At 46.2% G+C, this 21,200-nt stretch overlaps 1 protein-coding gene across 1 annotated transcript in view; it reads right to left on the bottom strand.

The window, feature by feature from the left end:
* Positions 1 to 21,200, bottom strand: part of LOC139253997 (inactive dipeptidyl peptidase 10-like) — a 963,662-nt gene that overhangs the window by 471,372 nt on the left and 471,090 nt on the right. Inside the window, exon 6 of the mRNA XM_070873609.1 lies at positions 18,349 to 18,423. Coding sequence (XP_070729710.1) covers positions 18,349 to 18,423 — 75 coding nt within the window. The remainder of the gene's footprint in view (positions 1 to 18,348; positions 18,424 to 21,200) is intronic.

The following is a 21,200-nucleotide window of genomic DNA, read 5'->3' as shown; positions in this document are numbered from 1 at the left end:
TAAGCAGGACTCGGGATAGGCGAGTCTGCAGCGAGCCTTCAGTTACCCTCTTCAAGCCTTGTTTAATGGTTTGCACTGCTCTTTCTGCTTGACCATTGGACGTTGGTTTAAACAGGGCAGATGTGACATGTTTGATCCCTTTACAGGTCATGAATTCTTTGAACTCAGCACTGGTAAAACATGGCCTGTTGTCGCTCACCAGGACATCGGGTAAGCCATGTGTGGCAAACATGGCCCGCAGGCTTTCAGTGATGAAAGCGGATGTGCTAGCCGACATTGTCTCACATTCAATCCTCTTGGAGTACGCATCTACAACCATTTTACCCAAGGAACATTTTACCCAAGAGCGGGCCTGCATAGTCGACGTGTACCCTAAACTAAGGTTTGGAGGGCCAAGACCATAAACTTAGCCGTGCCTCCCAGGGTACATTGCTTAACTGCGAGCATGTATTACATCTGTGAACACAGGACTCTAAGTCCGTATCGATACCGGGCCACCACACGTGGGATCTGGCTATCGCTTTCATCATTACGATGCCTGGGTGGGTACTGTGGAGGTCATTGATGAAGGTGTCTCTGCCCTTCTTGGGAACCACTACACGATTGCCCCACAGAAAGCAGTCTGCTTGCATAGATATTTCATCTATGCGCCACTGGAATGGCTTTACCTCTTCTTGCATTTCCACTGGGACACTGGACCAGCTCCTGTGAAGCACACAGTTTTTGACTAGGGATAATAAGGGGTCCTGGCTCGTCCAGGTTTTGATCTGCCGGACAGTGACGGGTGAGTGCTCACTCTCAAATGCTTCCATAACCACGGCTAAGTCTGCGGGCTGCGCCATTTCTACCCCTGTGGTGAGCAATGGCAGCCTACTGAGAGCATCGGCGCAGTTTTCTGTGCCTGGTCTGTGGCGGATGGCGCAGTTATATGCGGACAACGTGAGCGCCCATCTCTGATGCGGGCCGTTGCGTTGGTATTTATCCCTTTGCTCTCGGAAAACAGGGATATTGGTGGCTTATGGTCAGTTTCCAATTCGAATTTTAGCCCAAACAGGTAGTGATGCATTTTCTTTACCCCATAGACACACGCTAACGCTTCTTTCTCAATCATGCTGTAGGCTCTCTCGGCGTTAGACAGACTCCTGGTTGCATAATCAATTGGTTGCAGTTTCCCAAAATCATTAGCTTGTTGCAATACACACCTGACGCCATATGACAACGCATTACATGCTAGTACCAAACGCTTACATGGATCATACAACACAAGCAATTTGTTTGAGCCTAAGAATTTTCTCGCTTTTGCAAAGGCATTTTTTGGCTTTTGTCCCAAACCCATTCATCCCTTGTCGTAGTAAGATATGTAGTGGTTCTAACAGTGTGCTAAGACCCGGTAAGAAGTTACCAAAGTAGTTCAGGTGTCCCAGAAACGACCGCAGCTCTGTCATGTTCTGTGGCCTCGGTGCGTTCTCGATTGCCTCTGTCTTCGTGTTGATGGGCCTGATACCGTCCACCGCAATCCTCCTTTCCAAGAACTCCACTTCATGCGCCAGGAAAACGGACTTCGAGCCCCATGCGGTTGAGTCAACGAAGGACCTCCCTCGAGGTTCTGCAGATGCTTGACTGTGTTCCGACCTTGACCAAGATGTCATCCTGGAAGACCACGGTGTGCGGGACTGACTTCAGTAGGCTTTCCATGTTTCTCTGGAATATCGCCGCCACTGATCTAATTCCAAACAGGCACCTGTTATAAACGAAAAGACCTTTGTGCATGTTGATGCAGGTGAGGCCCTTCGACAATTCCTCCAGTTCCTGCGTCATGTAGGCTGAAGTCAGATCCAGCTTCGTGAACATCTTTCCTCCCGCCAGCATTGCAAAGAGGTCGTCGGCCTTTGGTAATGGGTATTTGTCCTACAGGGAGAAACGATTAATAGTTACTTTGTAATCGCCACAGATTCTGACGGTGCCATCTCCCTTGAGGACAGGAACGATCCGGCTGGCCCACTCATTGAACGCGATCAGTGAGATGATGCCCTTTTGTTGCAGCCGGTCTAGTTCGATCTCTGCCCTTTCTCTCATCATGTACAGTACTGCTCTCGCCTTGTGATGGATGGGTTGTGCCCCTGGAATTAGGTGGATCTGCACTTTTGCTCCTTGGAATTTCCTGATGCCTGGTTCGAACAGCGAAGGGAACTTGTTTAAGACCTGGGAACACGAAGTGTCGTCAGCAGGTGATAGCGCTCGGACGTCGTCCCAGTTCCAGCGTATCTTTCCCAGCCAGCGCCTGCCGAGCAGCATGGGACCATCGCCCGGTACCACCCAGAGTGATGGCTTGTGCACTGCTCCATTGTAGGAGACCTTTACGATAGCACTGCCGATTACAGGAATCAGTTCTTTCGTGTAAGTTCTTAGTTTCGTACGAATTGGAATTAAAACTGGCCTTGAGGCCTTGTTGCACCCCAATCTTTAAAAAGTCTTTTGCCCATGATGGACTGGCTCGCGCCCGTGTCCAGTTCCATTGACACTGGGAGTCCATTTAGTTCAACATTCAGCATTATCAGGGGACAATTCGTGGTGAATGTGTGCATTCGAGATCTGTGGTTCGTCGAGATCCTCCGTGGATCTGTCCTCCTCTGTAACATGGTGGTTTGCAGGTTTAACAGGATTAGCAGCTTGCCTGCACACTCATTGGAGGTGCCCCATTGTTCCACAGCCCTTGCAAACATAACCTTTGAATCAGCATGAATGGAAACGATGATCACCCCCGCAGTGGATCAAGGTGTTAATGGTCTTGCATTTATCACTCTTAATGGTGGACTCTGAGACATCTGCAGACGTGCAGCTGCAGGCATGTGTAACCTGCCCTGTACGTTGCGATTCGTAAACAACATCACTTTGTTCACAGTACTTGTAGCAGTACTAGTGTGTTGAGAGATTTGCTTAGTATTGACACTGGTGGCAATGAATGCCTGGGCTATCGCTATAGCCTTACTCAAAGTTGGGGTCTCTGCAGTCAAAAGTTTGCGAAGTATGGTTTTGTGACCAATGCCAAGTACGGAAAAGTCTCTGAGCATGTGCTCCAAATGTCCTTCAAATTCGCAATGTCCTGCAAGGCGTCTTAGCTCGGCGACATAATTCACCACTTCCTGGCCTTCAGACCTTTTCTAGGTGTAGAACCGGTACCTCGCCATCAGAACGCTTTCCTTCGGGTTCAAATGCTCTCGGACCAGTGTGCACAAATCATCGTACGATTTCTCCGTGGGTTTCGCTGGAGTGAGCAGATTCTTCATGAGATCATACGTTGGTGCCCCACAGATGGTGAGGAGGATTGCCATTCATTTGGCAGCATTCTCTTTCCCATCTAGCTCGTTGGCCACGAAGTATTGGTAGAGTCGCTCCACAAAAGTTTCCCAATCATCTCCCTCCGAGAATTTCTCCATGATGCCCACTGTTCTCCAGGATGCCCACTGATTGTGGGATCCCTTGGGACTCCAGGGGATGAGCCCTCTGGTGGCTGTACAGAGTAAGTACAAGTATACATATATAACATAAAGAACTAAAAGATAGGTCTAGAAGAGGTGTAAGTGAGAATAGCAGAATCATCAACAGCTGTCATCTGAAAAAATAGGAGCAGAGGTTGATGGTTTGAAATTATTGAAATCGATGTTGAGTCCAGAAGCCTGTAAAGTGCCAAATAGAAAGATGAGGTGCCGTTCCTCGAGCTTATGTTGAGCTTCATTGGAACAGCCTAAGAGGCCGAGGACAGGGAGGTCAGATTGGGAATGGAGCGGAGAAGTAAAGTAACAGGCTACCGAAAGCTCGGGGCCACACTTGCGGACTGAATGGAGGTGATCCGCAAAGTGGTCACCCAACCTACGTTTGGTCTCCCCAATGTGGAGGAGACAGCATCGTGAGCAGCGAATGCAGTATACTAAATTGCAAGAAGTACAAATAAATCGCTGCTTCACCTGGAAGGCATGTTTGGGGGGGGCCTTGGGCGATGGGAAGGAAGGGGGTAAAAGGGCAGGTGTTGCAGCTCCTGCGCTTGCATGGGAAGGTGTCATAGGGATGGGAAGGAATGTTGGGGATGACTGAGGATTGAACCAAAGTGTCGCGGATGGAGCGATCCCTTCCAAATGCTGAAAGGGGAAGGGAGGGGAAGATTTGTTTGGTGGTGGGATCACGTTGGAGGTGGTAGAAATGGTGTAGGATGATTCATTGAAACTGGAGGCTGGTGAGGTGAAAGGTGAGGACAAGGGGAACATACTATTGTGGTTCTGGGAGGGAGGGGAAGCCCATGTCAACCACGGTAGAGGGGAATCCTGAGTTGAGGAAAATGGAAGACATATTGGAAGCAGTAGTAGGGATGGTGGCATTGCCAGAACAGATGCAACGGTGACAGAAACACTGGGAGAATGGAATAGAATCCTTACAGGAAGAGTGGTAGTAGGAAGTGTAGTCCAGGTAGCTGTGGGAGTCAGTGGGCTTATAGTGGATGTTTGTCGATAGTCTATCCCCAGAAATGGAGACAGAAGTCGAGGAAGGGCACCTGAGTAGAACTGGAACAAAGAAAGTTCCACATATCCCATGAAAAGGCAGGCATAGCTAGCAACACCTTTTATTTGGAGGAAGTAAGTGGAGTAAAAGGAGAAGTTGTTCAATGTGAGAACAAGTTCAGCCAGGAAGAGGGTGATGGGGGTGGATGGGGACTGGTTGGCCTCTATTCAAGGAAGAGGTGGAGTGCCCTCAGGCCATTCTGGTGCGGCATGGAGGTGTAGAGAGTTTGGATGTCCTGACCTGCTGCGTATTTCCAGCATTTTCTGTATTTATTTCAGATTTTCAGAATCTTAGTTTTGAAAGATTGCACTTTGTCCTACCCTAGCAAATTTTGTGTGGAGCCAAATTCTCCATCAAGAACTCTCATTTTATAAAGAGAAATGTGCTATACTATATTTGATTTATCTGAAACCTAACTGATTTAATCATTTCTTTCTTTTAATCACCCCCTTTCCTGAGCGAGCTTCATGTGAAACAATAGGTACACCTGCACAGACTTCCAGTATCGACACATCTCATGAGTGCCTGAAGGTAGAAATGTATTCATTGTTGCATTGAAAAAAATTTAGGGGCTGAAATTCATCAACTCACCGCCGACTGCCGCCCACTGCCATCGATATTCCTCCTGAAGCTCCGCCCAATGCCACTTTCGAGGTGGCCTGGAGCGGGCGGGAGGGGAGAGCTGCCGGGAACCGCCCGCTGAAATCAGCGGACAGCCGAGTGGCGCAACTGAGCTCCTGCCTGCCAAGCTCCCATATTGATGCGGGCGGGAGTCGACATCAGAATGGGGGTGGACCGCTGGCTCGGTACCTCACCGGATGTCAATAGCACTTGGGTGGGCAGAGGCCTTGACCAAATTCGGCCCCTTAGTGTCAATAATAACACTCGAGTCTCCGAGGCAGATAGTCGCGGCTTCAAGCCCCATTCCAGAGACTTGAGTACATAGGCCCTGAATTTGCGGCGCCTACGGGTGTGTACAAGGTCCGCACGCGCCCGTAGGGGCCCTGCAAGTTCTGGGTTTAGGTATGCGAAGCGCATGTGCCTAAACCCAGAACTTGCGATATGTCAAGAATCCTCTTGAAAGGTTGTATGCATCTGAAGGTAAAGGGCCCCGCTGGTGGAGAGTTGGGATATGTGACAATTTCTGCCCAGCAAAGGCCCTTGAAATTCTTATGACTGATAATGGACAGAAACATATATTTTGTTCAATAATTTAAAGATTTAAAACCCGATTAAATAAGGTAAGTTTACTTTTCGACCCTTTAAAATATGTAAATGTATTTTTCATAAAGTAAATTTTTGTTTAAAATAATTAATTAAATTCCACTTTAATTAATTTTAAATATGTGATTTAAAAAATTATATATTTTAAGTGCTTGTGTGTTTTTGGGGTATTCGCATTCATACTTATCGTGAGTTCCTTTTATATGAAACTCACCACAAGTATGAATGGGGAACCCCTACTTGGATTTTGCCGACCCATGTGCCTGGGATATGTGGGCCTCTATGCAGGCTTTCGCATAAAGGCTCAGGACCACAAAACTCCATACCTCCGGGACCACTAGATAAATTCATAGAAATGTTTCAGGTCGACGACATCTGCCCATGGGAAGCCTGTGACCGCAATTTCTGGGCAAATATTTAGGTTGACAATCCAAAGCAGCAAAGCAGTACTGATGGAGAGCTGCACTTTTGAACATGGCATCTTTTGGATGCGATTTTAAACCGAGTCCTCATCTGCCCTCTCTATTGGATGTACATGATCCCATGGCCGCTCCGTTGGGCGAGCCACATTGTCCGCATGCCTGACATGAGACTCCCTAAGCAAGCGCTCTACTCAGAACTCCTACCTGGCAAGCGAGCCCCAGGTGGGCAGAGGAAACGTTTTAAGGGCACCCTCAAAGTCTCCTTGATAAAGTGCAACTTCCCATCGGCACCTGGGAATCCCTAGCCCAAACCACCCAAAATGGAGGAAAAGCTGAGCACCTCGAGTCTTGTCGCCGAGAGCATGCAGAAACCAAGTGCAGACAACGGAAGGAGCGAGTGGCTAACCAGGTTGTCCACCCACCCTTTCCTTCAACCACTGTCTGCCCCACCTGTGACAGAGACTGTAATTCCTCCATTGGACTGTACAGTCACCTGAGAACTCACTTTTAGAGTGGAAGCAAGTCTTCCTTGATTTCGAGGGACTGCCTATGCTGATGATGATTCAAAGTAGAACTCTTCCGGTATCCTGGATCAACATTTATCTCTCAACTAACATCACGGAAAACCAGATTATCTGGTGATTTATGTCCTAGCTGTCTGTGAGACCCCACCGTGCGCACATTTATCTATATTACAACAATGACTACACTTCCAAAATACTTAATTAGTTGTTAGCGCTTTAGAATGTCCCAAGGCTATGAAAAGCACTACATATAAATGTAAGTTTTTACTTTCTTTATTTCTTAGCGACATATCCTGTCAGGTATTATTTTTAAAAAACAGTGATATAATGTTTTGAAGTTTAATTGCAGAATACATACTTTAGGACAAATTATAGTGTGTGTTACCTTCCTGCCTTCAATGTAGGTGCTATTTAGTGTTGAGAAAAAAGATTAAATGATTGAATGAACAATGACACTGATGTATGCATTTTACAATTACAACAGTTAATTATAGGTTAATGTAATTCTCAGTGTATTTGGTCTAATTATTGGATCAAGTTTTTGAAAACTATATCCTAATTCTTCCAACCCAATGCATTTAGAAGGAATTATGTAGTAATTATGCAAATAGCGAATCAAAAAGAACATTGTTATGGTACAGCAGACTTACCCATAAAATAGTCTATGAGGATGTTCCATTAAGCATGTTATAGTGATGTTATTGAAAAGGCTTCTTCTATTATTTCTTGAAACAATGTGCATGATTTTAAATATTACAAGATAAAAATGATTATAAGGGGTAACTATATAACAAGCTGATTAATAAATATTTAAATTCTATTTTTATGAAAATATAATCAGATTAAAATATGCTGAACCTAATATCTAATATGTAGCCTAATTGACTTTGCAAGTGAAAACATAAAAATATATAAACACTAAAAACTAAAAACACTAGGAACATACTTTATTTGGAAACACTCTCTACAATTATCCCTTTATCAAATAGATATTTATGCACCTTTTATTCCTAATCTTATGCTAGTTTAGTGCAGAATTTAGTGCAGCATAATTGAATGTCACTTTGATCGTAAAATGGAAACAGAAACGACCAATTAGGAATTTCTAAGCATACAGCAAAAGAAATCATCATAATCTATGAGGTCTACCAATAAGAGAGATGGGGCCCGAAATTTATCACCGCTGGAAAGCTGGTGCTCCCCCACCTTTTTGTGGCCATCCCATATTCAGCTCCAAAAGTGAACAAATGGCTTCCAGCGCTAATGAACCCTTCCAAAGTGGATTTTTCAGCGGTGTGGTTGTCTTAATTTGAGCGTTATCACCACTGAGAAATTCAGCATGCAGGTAAGGGTTTCTAATGAGCCAGTTGCGGGATTTGCAGCAAGGCCCTGAGGGGGGAAGGAGGTTGTAAGGAGTCTGGATGGATGGCTGATGTAAGAGGTGCAAGGAGAGCCAACAGGTTCACTGATATGGAGCTGGAGCCACTGATGGACGGTGTGGAGGACAGAAGAATACTGTTTCCTGACGTGGGGAGACCTGGCAGACAGCTAGTACATAACGCATGGAGGGAGATTGCAGGGGAGGTGTCAGGCACCTCCATATATGTGAGGACGCACCCTCCCAGGAGGGTGCTGGCCAATCTGTACCCGGCCCTTCCAGGGTGTCAATGGGTCGCACCTCCTAGCTCTGGGGTGACGTGGATCCTCCTCCTGCACCGCCTGCTCTTCCTCCTCTTGCCCCTCCTCCTCCTGTACCTCCTCCTCAGCTGGTACTGATGGCTTGACCTCCAGCGGCTGTCCACTCATAATGGCCAGGTTGTGCAGCATGCAGCAGACCACGACGAAGATGGAGACGCATTGAGGAGAGTACTGCAAGGTGCCACCAGAGCGGTCCAGGCACCGGAACCTTTGCTTAAGAATGCCATGCACTGCTCGATGATGCACCTGGTGGCACAATGAGCGTCATTGTATGCATGCTCTGGCGCTGTCCTGGGGTTCCGCAGTGGAGTGAGCAGCCAAGTGTACAGGGGATATCCCTTGTCCCCAAGCAGCCAACCGCAATCCTGATTCGGGCCGGTGAAGATGGCAGGCACACTGGTCTGGTGCAGAATGAACGAATCATGGCTGCTGGCTCCCTTGCCCGCTGCCTGTCTGCACAGTGCCACCCTGCTTCTGCGCAGGTGTACCAGGTGTTGCCCTCCCAACACTCCTCAGGGTGAACCCTGCCAAGCAGGTCTCTGCAGCCCACAGGGTTCCACAAAAGAGTTAGACCTGAAAGTTGTACAAAAGTCTGTGCAAAAAACCTCTGAGCAGCACTCAGCAGGTGGAATGGAGCCAAAACAATTAATAAAACTATTAAAAGATAAATACAGTGGATACTGTAATCTTAAATAAAATCACAAATAATTAATAAAACTATTAAATGATAAATACAGTGGATGCTGTCATCTTAAATAAAAATACTAAAATTAATAAAACGATTTCCCAACCAAAGGGCCCCGATCACGGCAACACTCCGGCGGTGTCCCGCTGGGAAAAGGCTTACCATTTTGCAGCCGAAAATCCCTGTTCTGGTGGCTTTCTAGCGGCCCGCACACTGCAGAGCTCTCCGCTGGAAAGTCTACTTTACAACGGCTTCACCGCGCTGCTCAAATCCCCCCCCGAGCTGAATATGGCTGGGGGAGGGAAAACCATCTGACCACGGTGGCCGATCGATTTTATCGGTCGCCCGCCCAAACGCCACGGTAGCCGTCCCTTCGGAGACGGTGAATTTCGGCCCCATGTACTGCAAACAATCAATCAAATCACTTCTACATTTTTTTGAAGTATGTTCAATTTTCCACTGATGGAAACCTACAGATAAAAGTAACATTCATAATATGAACTCACATAAAAAGTAAATCAGTTGCTTATGCTGTTTGTAAATCCCTCAACAATGCTTTCTTGGAAAGGCCTACTCTTATGTTGCACACCTGCGGTTCAATTCAGAGTACTTAACTGGAGCTTGAATTGTTCAGCAAGGCTTTGCTGACTGTCATGTATTCAACTGTCATTGTAATCCATGTATAAACTGACCTAAGTTGTACACCGTGAGAACACTGACCACTAGGTGGTGAACTTGTGGGAGACATTCCTAATCTGGACTTTCAGGTAGAAAGGGGAAGCTCCACCCATCTTCTGCACTTCAGTGCTGGCTAATAAAGGTTACTGGTCACAAAGTGACCTTCTCTCGAGTATGGGCCTCGTGTGCATTTGTACTGTATAGTAAGGACATATTATTGGCGACGAGAAACTGGGATTTAAACCACGCGAGCATGGCCACTAGCAGCACAGATGAGAGGTACTGTGTTGGTCTATTGACAGACTACAGCAAAGTTTCGTCACTAAGGAATGGCTGGGACAGGACTCGGCCGACAAACGCAGGGCTCATCTCCTGACGGTTTGTGGATCCAGGACGTACTCCCTGATGAAGGACCTTCTAGCGGCAGAGAAGCCGGCGGATAAGACTTTTGAAGAGCTCAGTAAGTTGATCGGGGAACACTTTAAACCGGCGAGCAGCATGCACATGGCGAGACACCGGTTTTACCCGCACCGGTGGCGAGAATGGCAAAGCGTTCCAGACTTCGTGGCAGACCTCCGGTGACTGGCGAGCCTATGTAAGTTCCCAGATGCATGCAGAGCAGAGATGCTGCGAGACTTTTTCATTGAGGGCATCGGGCACGTTGGGATTTTCAGGAAACTAATTGAGAGCAAAGACATGATCCTGGAAACGGCGGCTTTCATGACCCAGATATTTATCTCAGGGGAGGAAGAGACCAGAATGATGTTTGACAAAAATCTTGGTTTAAATGCAGCAAATGGACAGGGAGTCAACATTGTTAACGCGGCACACAGTTCCCCGGCAGACAGGGGCAATTGGACATGTCCGAGCATGTACTCAAACCCAAAGGGGGAATTCAACAGAGACAATGGCTAGCTGAACGGCGATTCATGCCATCGCAAGGGACAATGCGGCCAGTAATGGGGCCATCAACACGTGTCAATGGTGCGTTTAAGGACAGTTACAGAGACAGTCAGAGACGATCAACTGGTAATGGACCTTTTGTTTCCAACAACGGCTCATGTTGGAAGTGTGGAGGCAAACACACAGCCAGAGCTTGTAGGTATCAACAATATACCTGCAGAAACAGCAACGTCAGCAGTCACTTAGCGCGTATGTGCAGGAAGCCTGCAGCCAGGTTGATGTACAAGGAGAACGGGCCCTATGTAAGCCCTACGAGGCCAAATGGACAATGGGGGAACTCGCTGGAAGCTGAAGTTCAGCGAGTTCATGTGGAGCACATATACAGTTCACACATCGGGACACCACCGATAATGATGAAAGTGCTCCTCAATGGCATCCCAGTATCAATGGAGCTAGACACGGGGGCCAGCCAGTCCCTGATGAGTATCAAACAGTTCGACAAGTTATGGCCGTCCAAGGCCAGGAGGCCAAAATTATCGCCGATTGACGCACAGCTACGGACATATACAAAGGAGATCATTCCGGTGCTAGGCAGCGCCACGGTAGTCGTGACCCACAAAGATTCGGAGAACAGGTTGCCACTCTGGATTGTCCCAGGGGATGGTTCCGCACTACTGGGGAGGAGTTGGCTTGCTGTCATGAACTGGAAATGGGGCGATGTCAATGCGATTTCTTCTGTGGAGCAAATATCATGCTCACAGGTCCTGGACAAATTTGACTCACTATTTCAACCCGACATTGGCACTTTCATGCGGACCAAGGTAGTGATTCACATAAACCCGGACGCCAGGCCAGTGCACCACAAGGACAGAGTGGTGCCGTACGTGATGCGGGAAAGATAGAAGGCGAATTGGACTGCCTGCTGAGGGAAGGCATCATCTCGCCAATCGAATTTAGTGACTGGGCAAGCCCGATTGTGCCGGTGCTCAAGGCGGATGGGTCGGTCAGGATATGTGGTGATTACAAGGCCACCATCAATCGGCTGTCACTCCAAGACCAAAACCTGCTACCAAGAGCGGAGGATCTCTTTGCGACACTATCCGGTGGCAAACTTTTTTCAAAATTGGGCCTGACCTCAGCTTACATGACCCAGGAGCTGGCGAGTGAGTCAAAGAAGCTGACCACCATCACGACACACAAGGGGTTGTTTGAGTACAACAGATGTCCATTCGGGATTTGGTCGGCCGCCGCGATCTTTCAACGAAACATGGAGAATCTCCTCAGGTCAATTCAAAGGACGGTGGTTTTTCAAGACGACATCCTCATCATGGGTTGCGATACTGAAGAACACCTCCACAACTTGGAGGAGGTGCTACGCAGACTGGACCGGGTAGGTATGCGACTGAAAAAGGCGAAGTGCGTCTTCCTAGCTCCAGAGGTAGAATTCTTGGGGATGAGGGTAGCAGCAGATGGGATCAGACCTACTGCATCCAAAACGGAAGCAATCCAGAGATCACCCAGACCCCGTAACACGACAGAGCTGCGTTCGTTCCATGGGCTCCTGAATATTTTGGTAACTTTCTTCCCAAATTGAGCATGCTGTTAGAGCCGTTACATGTGCTCCTATGCAAAGGTCGCAAATGGGTCTGGGGGGACAGCCAGGAAAGGGCTTTTGATAGAGCACACAATTTGTTATGCTCCAACAATCTGTTAACGCTTTATGACCCATGTAAGAAACTTGTTTTAACGTGCGATACGTCATCCTATGGGGTCGGGTGTGCGTTGCAGCATGTTAATGTAAGGGTCAGTTACAGCTGGTAGCTTATGCCTCCAGAAGTCTGTCCCAGGCAGAAAGGGGCTACGGGATGGTAGAAAAAGAAGTGTTTGCATGTGTATATGCAGTAAAAAAATGCACCAGTAGCTGTTTGGCAGGAAATTTGAGCTGGAGACAGATCACAAACCCCTAACGTCCCTTTTGGCCGACAACAAGGCCATAAATGCAAATACGTCGGCCCGCATACAGAGGTAGGCACTCATGTTAGTCGCCTATGACTAAACCATTCGGCACAGACCGGGCACTAAAAACTGCGCCGATGTACTCAGCAGCCCCCACAAGCCACCACTGAGGGGGCAACCGAGCATGCTGCTGAGATGGTCATGGCGGTTGAAGCTTTCGAAAGCGAAGGCTCACCCGTGACAGCCCGTCAGATCAAAGTCTGGACAAATAGAGACCCGCTACTGTCTTTAGGCAAGAAATGTGTCCTGAATGGGGACTGGGCAGCCACGTACGGGGCGCGCCCTGAGGAATTTAAACCATTTCACAGGCGCAAGGATGAACTCTTGATTCAGGTCGATTGTCTACTATGGGGAAACCGAGTAGTCATGCCCCAGATGGGCAGAGAGGCGTTCATCCGAGAACTCCACAATGAGCACCCGGGCATGATCATGATGAAGGCAATTGCGAGGTCACACGTTTGGTGGCCAGGGATCAATGCAGACCTGGAGCTTTGTGTTCGCAGGTGCAACACATGTGCCCAGCTGGGCAATGCGCCCAGGGAAGCCCCCCTTAGCCCCTGGTCCTGGCCCGCCAAGCCATGGTCACGCATCCATGTGGACTACGTAGGTTCTTGCATGGGTAAAATGTTTTTGGTTGTAGTAGACGCCTACACCAAATGGATCGAGTGTGACATTCTCAATTCAAGCACATCCTCTGCCATGATAGAAAGTCTACGGGCAATGTTTGCCACCATGGTCTACTGGATGTCTTGGTCAGCGACAATGGCCCGTGCTTTGTTAGCATTGAATTCGAGGACTTCATGGCAGGAAATGGTATCAACCATGTCAGAACGGCACCTTTCAAGCCGGCCTCAAACAGCCAGGTGGAACGAGCAGTGCAGATAATCAAACAGGCGATGCTCAGAATCCAAGGGGGTTCCCTACAAAGCCGCTTATCACGCCTCCTGTTGGCCAATAGATCCCGACCACACTCGCTCACAGGGGTTCCACCCACAGAGCTGTTAAAGAAAATGACGCTCAAAACCAGGTTATCCCTTATACACCCCACCATGAAAGAAATTGTTGAGAGCAGGCGCCGGTCACAATGTGACTACCATGACGGGAATGCAATTGCGCGATGTATTGATGTCAATGACCCTGTCTTTGTCCTCAACTACATTGCAGGGCCCAAATTGCTCACAGGCACTGTGATTGCCAAAGAGGGGAATAGGATTCTGGTAGTTAAATTTACCAATGGATAAATCTGCCGCAAACACGTGGATCAAACTAAAAGGAGGTTCAGCAACCCCATAGAAGAAGCAGAGGAAGAATACGACGTAGAATTTACTTCACCACAGGTGACCGAACACCGGAACCAAGTGGAGGAGAGCCCAGTCACTGTGGACAGTCCGGACAGGCCTGAGGCACTGCAAACAGCAGACACTCAGGCCAGCGCCCAACAACCGGAGCCCCAACTCAGGCGCTCTACAAGGGAGCGTAAACCACCAGAGAGACTTAACCTGTGATCCCAATAAGACTTTGGGGGGGGAGGTGATGTCATGTATTCAACTATCATTGTAATCCATGTATAAACTGACCTAAGTTGTACACCATGAGAACACTGACCACTAGGTGGTGAACTTGTGGGAGACACTCCTAACCTGAACTTTCAGGTATAAAAGGGGAAGCTCCACCCATCTTTTGCACTTCAGTGCTGGCTAATAAAGGTTACTGGTCACAGAGTGACCTCTCTAGTATGGGCCTCATGTGCATTTGTACTGTATAGTAAGGACATATTACTGACCATTTCTTGGGAATTGCTTTGGTTCCTTCAATTGCCGCAAGGATCAGTGCTAGGTTCTCAGCTATTTACAATCTATATTGATGACAATTCTATATTGGTGACTTCGATGGAGGGACGGAGTGTAATGTATCCAAGTTTGCAGACAATACAAAGCTAGGTGGGAAAGTAAGCTGTGGGGAGGACAACAATCTTGCAAAGGAATATAGACAGGTTAAATGAGTGGACAACAAGGTGATGGTTGGAGTATAATATGGGAAAATGTAAGCTTATTCACTTTGGTAGGAAGAATAGCAAAACAGAATATTTTTTAAATGGTGAGAAACTAGTAAATATTGGTGTTCAGAGGGATTTGGCTGGCCTTGTACATGAAACACAGAACGTTAATATGCAGGTACAGCAAGCAATTAGGAAGGCAAGTGGTATGTTGGCTTTTATTGCAAGGTGGTTGGAGTATAAGAGTAAGAAACGCTTGCTGCAATTGTACAGAACTTTGGTGAGACCACACCTGGAGTATCGTGCACAGTTTTCGTCTCCTTATCTAAGGAAGGACATACTTGCCTTAGAGGGAGTACAATGAAGGTTCACTAGATTGATTCCTGGGATGAGAGAGTTGTCTTATGAGAAGAGATTGAATAGAATGGGCCTATACACTCTGGAGTTTAGAGTAATGAGAGGTGATCTAATTGAAACATATTCTGAGGGCTGACAGGGTAGATGCCGAGAGGCTGGTTGCCCTGGCTGGAGAGGCTAGAACTAGGGGGCATAGTCTCAAGATAAGAGGTTGGCTGAGATGAGGAGAAATTTCTTCCCTCAGAGGTTATGAATCTTTGGAATTCGCTACCCCAGAGGGCTCTTCAGGATGCTCAATTGTTGAGTATATTCAAGGCTGAGGTCGATGGATTTTTGGATTCTATCCGAATCAAGGATATGGGGATTGGTGGGAAAGGGGATTTGAGGTTGAAGATCTGCCATGATTTTATTGAATGGCTGAGAGACTGCATAGCCTACTCCTGCTCCTATTTTTTACGTTCTTATGCATCATGTGTATGTCAATCATAATAAGTCCCTCCCCTCTTCATTTTTACTCCAGGTTGTGGCTACACAAAAGTATTACACTTGAAAAATTGTGCACCTTATTGAGTTAAATATCATATTTATAAAAAAGCAACAAATCATAACAATGTTTACAAGGCAGCAATTTTCCATGGTTTTCTCTGAGCTTAATAACTTAGCCTCTCCACATCGGGGAGGGAGGGAAGATATACAAGTGACTGCCAATCTAAGGACATTGCTCATCAACAACAATTATCCTGTAATTGACTTGAGAATGTGCTAACTTGAAGCACTTCCCCACATTATGGTCTTAAGAGAACAATCAAAGTTAAACACAGTTCCACATTAGCAGCTGGTAGCAACCATTCAAAAAGGAATAATATATAAACAATCACCTGGTTATTATGTAATAATGCAAATTTTAACTCCCACTGCCAGGCTGAACCAAGGCAATAGCGGAGGTAGAATGGAGATGATACATACCACCTTGTTTCCGCTCCGCTGCCATATTTTCTCCGGCCTTTTGCTTGGTAGCCGATGAGATCCTCATTAATTTATGCAAATCAGGTTTCCACTGCTTTTTGTAGTACATATCAATGACTTGGGGGCCAATTTTGATCGTGCCACCGATGGCCGCCGAGGTACCGGATGATATTTTGGGCGGGATATTCATCGCCGCGGTCCCTCAAAGGTCGGCAAATGGTAAATGGATGACGTACGCCGCCAATCTGGGCAGCAGCGGGCGGGAGGTCTCATTCTCGGCAGCGGAGGCGCTTGCCGCCCAAGTGCCGCTGAGGATGGAATCGGGCCCATGGAGGGTTGAAGACCTGGAACTGAGAGGTCTTGGGCCAGGGATTCCCAGATATCGGTGCAGATGTTGCACTTTTTCAAGGAGGCGTTGAGGGTGTCCTTGAAGCATTTCCTCTGCCCACCTGGGGCTCGCTTGCTGTGTTGAAGCTCCAAGTAGAGCGCTTGCTTTGGGAGTCTCTTGTCAGGCATGCAGATGATGTGGCCCCCCAACGGAGTTGATTGAGTGTGGTCAATGCTTCGATGCTAGGAATGTTGGCCTGAGCAACAACACTGACATTGGTGCGCCTATCCTGCCAATGGATTTGCAGGATCTTGCGCAGGTAGCGCTGGTGGTACTTCTCCAGCATTTTGAGGTGATAGTCCACATCTCTGAGCCATATAGGAGGGCGGGTATCACTACTGCCCTGTAGACCATAAGCTTGGTGCCGGTTTGAGGTCCTGGTCTTCATACACAGTGGAATAGGATACGGACAGCATATATTTTTGAATGAACTGACATTTATGGAGAGTGGAGGATGGAAGTCTGGACAGGAGAGTATTGAAATATTTGAGTCTGGAGGTGACAAAGGCATGTATTCAGGTTTTGGTAGCACTTGGGCTGAGGTATGGGAAGCAGCAGGGTTTGTTAAATATGTTGCCTTTGTGATGGAGAGGTGAAGTCAGGGTTGAAAATAATGTGAGTGCATTGCCACCCGACGAGAGTGGACACACTCCATATTCCATCGAATGGCACACTTCCACCAGCTGAATGTGCACAGATTCAGCAACAACTGTTTGCCTCTTTGCAACCCAATCATGCTAGATGCCAAACACTGGTTATATGAACACATGTCATCACATCTAGCCGCCAGGTAATGCCTGTTGGCAACCGCAAACATTTGGGGAAGTTATTCCCTATTCGTCTTTCCATTATTAGACTAGATTGTAAGGAATCTCCGCACTGTTGAAATAACTTTTTTTTCTGGAAGGGAAGAAGGAGATTGATCGAATTCCTAATGGGCTCTTTCTTAGTTTTCCCATCAATAGTCTGCCTTCAAAATCCTTTCACTAGTAGTAAGCTTTAATAATACGGAGTGAGTAGTGCCATCGATATATCAGCCAATGAGTTGGAGGTGGAGTGGGAACTGGAATAGGGATAGCTGAATTATAGGGAAAAAAACATAATCAAATATTACTGATAACAAAGTAATACTCTTTGGGATAGAATTTGCACTGTTCATCCCGTTTCTTTAGATTTCTACCAATCTTCCATTGAAGACACAGTGAGGTATCGGAATAACCTCGCAGAAATTCCAGGTATTTACTTCTTCTGAGACCTTTGTCATTTGTTATCATTTAAACATGCAACAATACACATTATATTGCCAATAATTCACAGGTTTTGATCTGGATACTTTTAATCCAATTGAATGGATTTTTGGTGCAATTCCAGGAGGCTGCACAATTTACCTTTCGCTGTTTTGGTAACACCTCTCAGATGGTAGTATGGAGCAAAAACTAAATCAAGGCTCAAAACAGATAAATATAGAAACAGAACATTATGAGAGAGAAAGAGTCTTCAAATTCCTTCTAAGCTAAAGGTGAAAGGATCTGTCACCAGCATAAACATTTGCATTTACTCTGGAGTGTAAAATCGATATGTTTGTTAATAATTTCCATCTCCTCTATTTCAACCATATTTGTTTTCTCAGCTGTTACTATTTACACGGAGGTTGAAAAAAAATAACAAATGGATTTGGAGCTGGATCAAACACTCCATTTACTGCAGTAGCAGGAAACAAAATAGGTTTGCATTAGAGAAAGTACACAACAGACAACAAAAATTCAGGCTCCCATTTTTGTGATAACAGCCAAAATAATCAAACTCGGTTATATCTGGGAACATTCCGATAAGCATACCGATATCTATATAATATAAAATACATATATGCCATCTGCAGATCAGGCACATGCCTGATAATTAAAAAAAATATCTATTTTATACAGTTGTTGGCTTACCTGTTTGACGTCATATGCAAGAAGAACAAATTTGAGATCTGGGGAGACGGAGTATTTTGTTGCTTTAAAAGTCACCTACAAAATGAAAAAATGCAAGTTAAATGATGTACTTAAGAATGTTAACCTAGAATGCACTTAAAAAAAAAAAATCACCTTAATTTTATCCTTTGGGATAATCTATGGCGTTCATTCACTTGATCGGTAGTTTTATGTGGTGCTTAGACTTCTGCTGGGAGCTAGAGTAAAACTGTCATAACTTAAACCATTTGCATGCCACTGTGAGTCCCTGGGTTTAATCTTGAAAATTGGCCAAAGATAAAACTTTGATAATTACAGCTATTTGAAGCATTTTATGAACTGGCAAAATATTTTAATTGTCCCTTGCTTGTTTATATGTGGCCTACATGACATCAGCAACCCCAAAACAAAAGAGTTCAAATGATATATGGGAAGATTGTGAAATTACTATCTTTTGATAGTACTATCTTTGAAGATTGTGAAATTACTAAGCTTAGGGCCTAGGCGTGGCCACCAATGGTCGTCAGTGGAATATATATATATATATTCCACTGACGACCATTGGTGGCCGCGCCTAGGCCCTAAGCTTTGGAGCTCCCTCCATAAAATCTCTGCCTCTCAAGACTCTCCTTAAAACCTACCTCTTTGACCAAGCTTTTGGTTATCCACTATAATTTCTTCATATTTTACTATGTTAAAGGCGCTATATAAATACAAGTTGTTGTTGTTGACAAAGAAAGCACTGAATATCTAAAACACCCATGAGAGTCTTGGTCTAAATATTAAAGTTTTTACAGCAGTAGCTCTGAACTGTTTGTATGAGCATTATTTTCATTATTTTCCATACCTACTTTCTCTCAGTGATGAGAGATTTCAAATGCATGGGGTTATTCATGAGTAATTAATGTCTCAGCTATCAAACACTGAGCTCATCTAACATTTATGAGAACATGAAGGTGTCTATTTTTATCATGTATTCTCAGTGGCATCTGCAACAGCGTCAGAATGCGCTTCAATGGAAAATTAAATTGCTTCTGAAAGGGTTGATCTTTTGAAACAGTATGGAGAACCCGCTAACAAGAGAATTAGGTTTTCTTTAAAAATATACAGAATTATAAAATAACAGCCCTTTCACCATTAGTGCACTGCAAAGGCTAAAGAATTACTTTAAGAAATATCGTGGGTGGGATTTTCCTCTGGATGGGGCCTGGTAAATATACCACTAGATATGTTTAGTTTGAGAAGAACAGGGGACAATCAATTCCCTTGTCTTATTGAGGACAACACTTTCTGGCTGTACACGTGCCAGTTTCAGGGAAACATTTTTTACTTATTCAATTCTATAGGCTCGACTTTCCATTATCATCGCTGTTATATATGTGGACTTGTATTTACTCTGTACAGGCACCAGAGGGCTCATTTCCCCGGAGTCCCAAGGGATCCCATAATCCCTTGGGCGCACAGGTATTTAAGAAGGCTTCACAGGTTGGAGAGGCACTCTGGAGACCTGCAATAAAAGACTAAGGTCACACTTTACTTTGAGCTCACAGTGTTCAGTCTGACTCGTTCTCCATACACTACAACTGGCGACGAGATACAGATAGCGAACCCAAAGATGCAGAGAACACTGGGCATCCTGGAGAAAGGAGATGATTGAGAAACTTTTGTGGAGCGACTCGACCAATACTTCGTGGCCATTGAGCTAGATGGGGAAGAGAGCGCTGCCAAACGAAGGGCGATCCTCCTCACCGTCTGTGAGGCACCAACATATGGCCTCATGAAGAATCTGCTCACTGTAGCGAAACCACAGAAAAATTGTATAACGATTTGTGCACACTGATCCGAGAGCATTTGAACCCGAAGGAAAGCGTTCTGATGACGAGGTACCGGTTCTACACCTACAAAAGGTCTGAAGGCCAGGAAGTGGCGAGTTATGACGCCGAGCTAAGACGCCTTGCTGGACATTGCGAATTTGAAGGACATTTGGAGCACATGCTCAGAGACTTTTTCGTACTTGGTATTGGCCACGAAACCATACTTCGCAAACTTTTGACTGTAGAGACCCCAACCTTGAGTAAGGCCATAGCGATAGCCCAGGCGTTCATTGCCACCACTGACAATACTAAGCAAATCTCTCAGCACACAAGTGCTGCTACAAGTACTGTGAACACGTCCGCAGATGTCTCAGAGTCCACCATCAAGGGTGATAAATTCAAGGCCATTAACACCTTGTTGGCGCTGTGGCGATGATTATCGTTTCCATTCATGCCGATTCAAAGGATACCTTTGCAAGGGCTGTGGAACAATGGGACACCTCCAACGAGTGTGCAGGTGAGCTGCTAAGCCTGTTAAACCTGCAAACCACCACGCTGCAGAGGAGGATCACGACGAAACAGAGCCTCAGTTGGAGGAGAAAGAGGTACATGGGGTATACATATTCACCATGAATTGTTCCCCGATAATGCTGAATATTGAACTCCCGGTGTCAATGGAGCTGGACACAGACGCAAGCCAGTCCATCATGAGCAAAAAGACTTTCGAAAGGTTGTCGTGCAACAAGGCCTCAAGGCCAGTCTTAACTCCAATTCGCAAGAAACTAAGAACTTGCACAAAAGAACTGATTTCTGTAATCTGCAGTGCTACCGGAAAGGTCTCCTATGATGGGGCAGTGCACAAGCTACCACTCTGGGTGGTATCGGGCGATGATCCCACGCTGCTCGGCAGGAGCTGGCTGGGAAAGATATGCTGGAACTGGGACGACATCCGAGTGCTATCGCCCGCTGACGACACTTCATGCGCACAGGTCTTAAACAAATTTCCTTCGCTGTTCGAAC

Source organism: Pristiophorus japonicus, chromosome 3 (genome assembly GCF_044704955.1).
Source record: "Pristiophorus japonicus isolate sPriJap1 chromosome 3, sPriJap1.hap1, whole genome shotgun sequence".
Classification (NCBI taxonomy): Eukaryota; Metazoa; Chordata; class Chondrichthyes; family Pristiophoridae; genus Pristiophorus; species Pristiophorus japonicus.
Note: the sequence above shows the minus strand (reverse complement) of the source record. Positions and strands in the feature narration are given on the sequence as shown.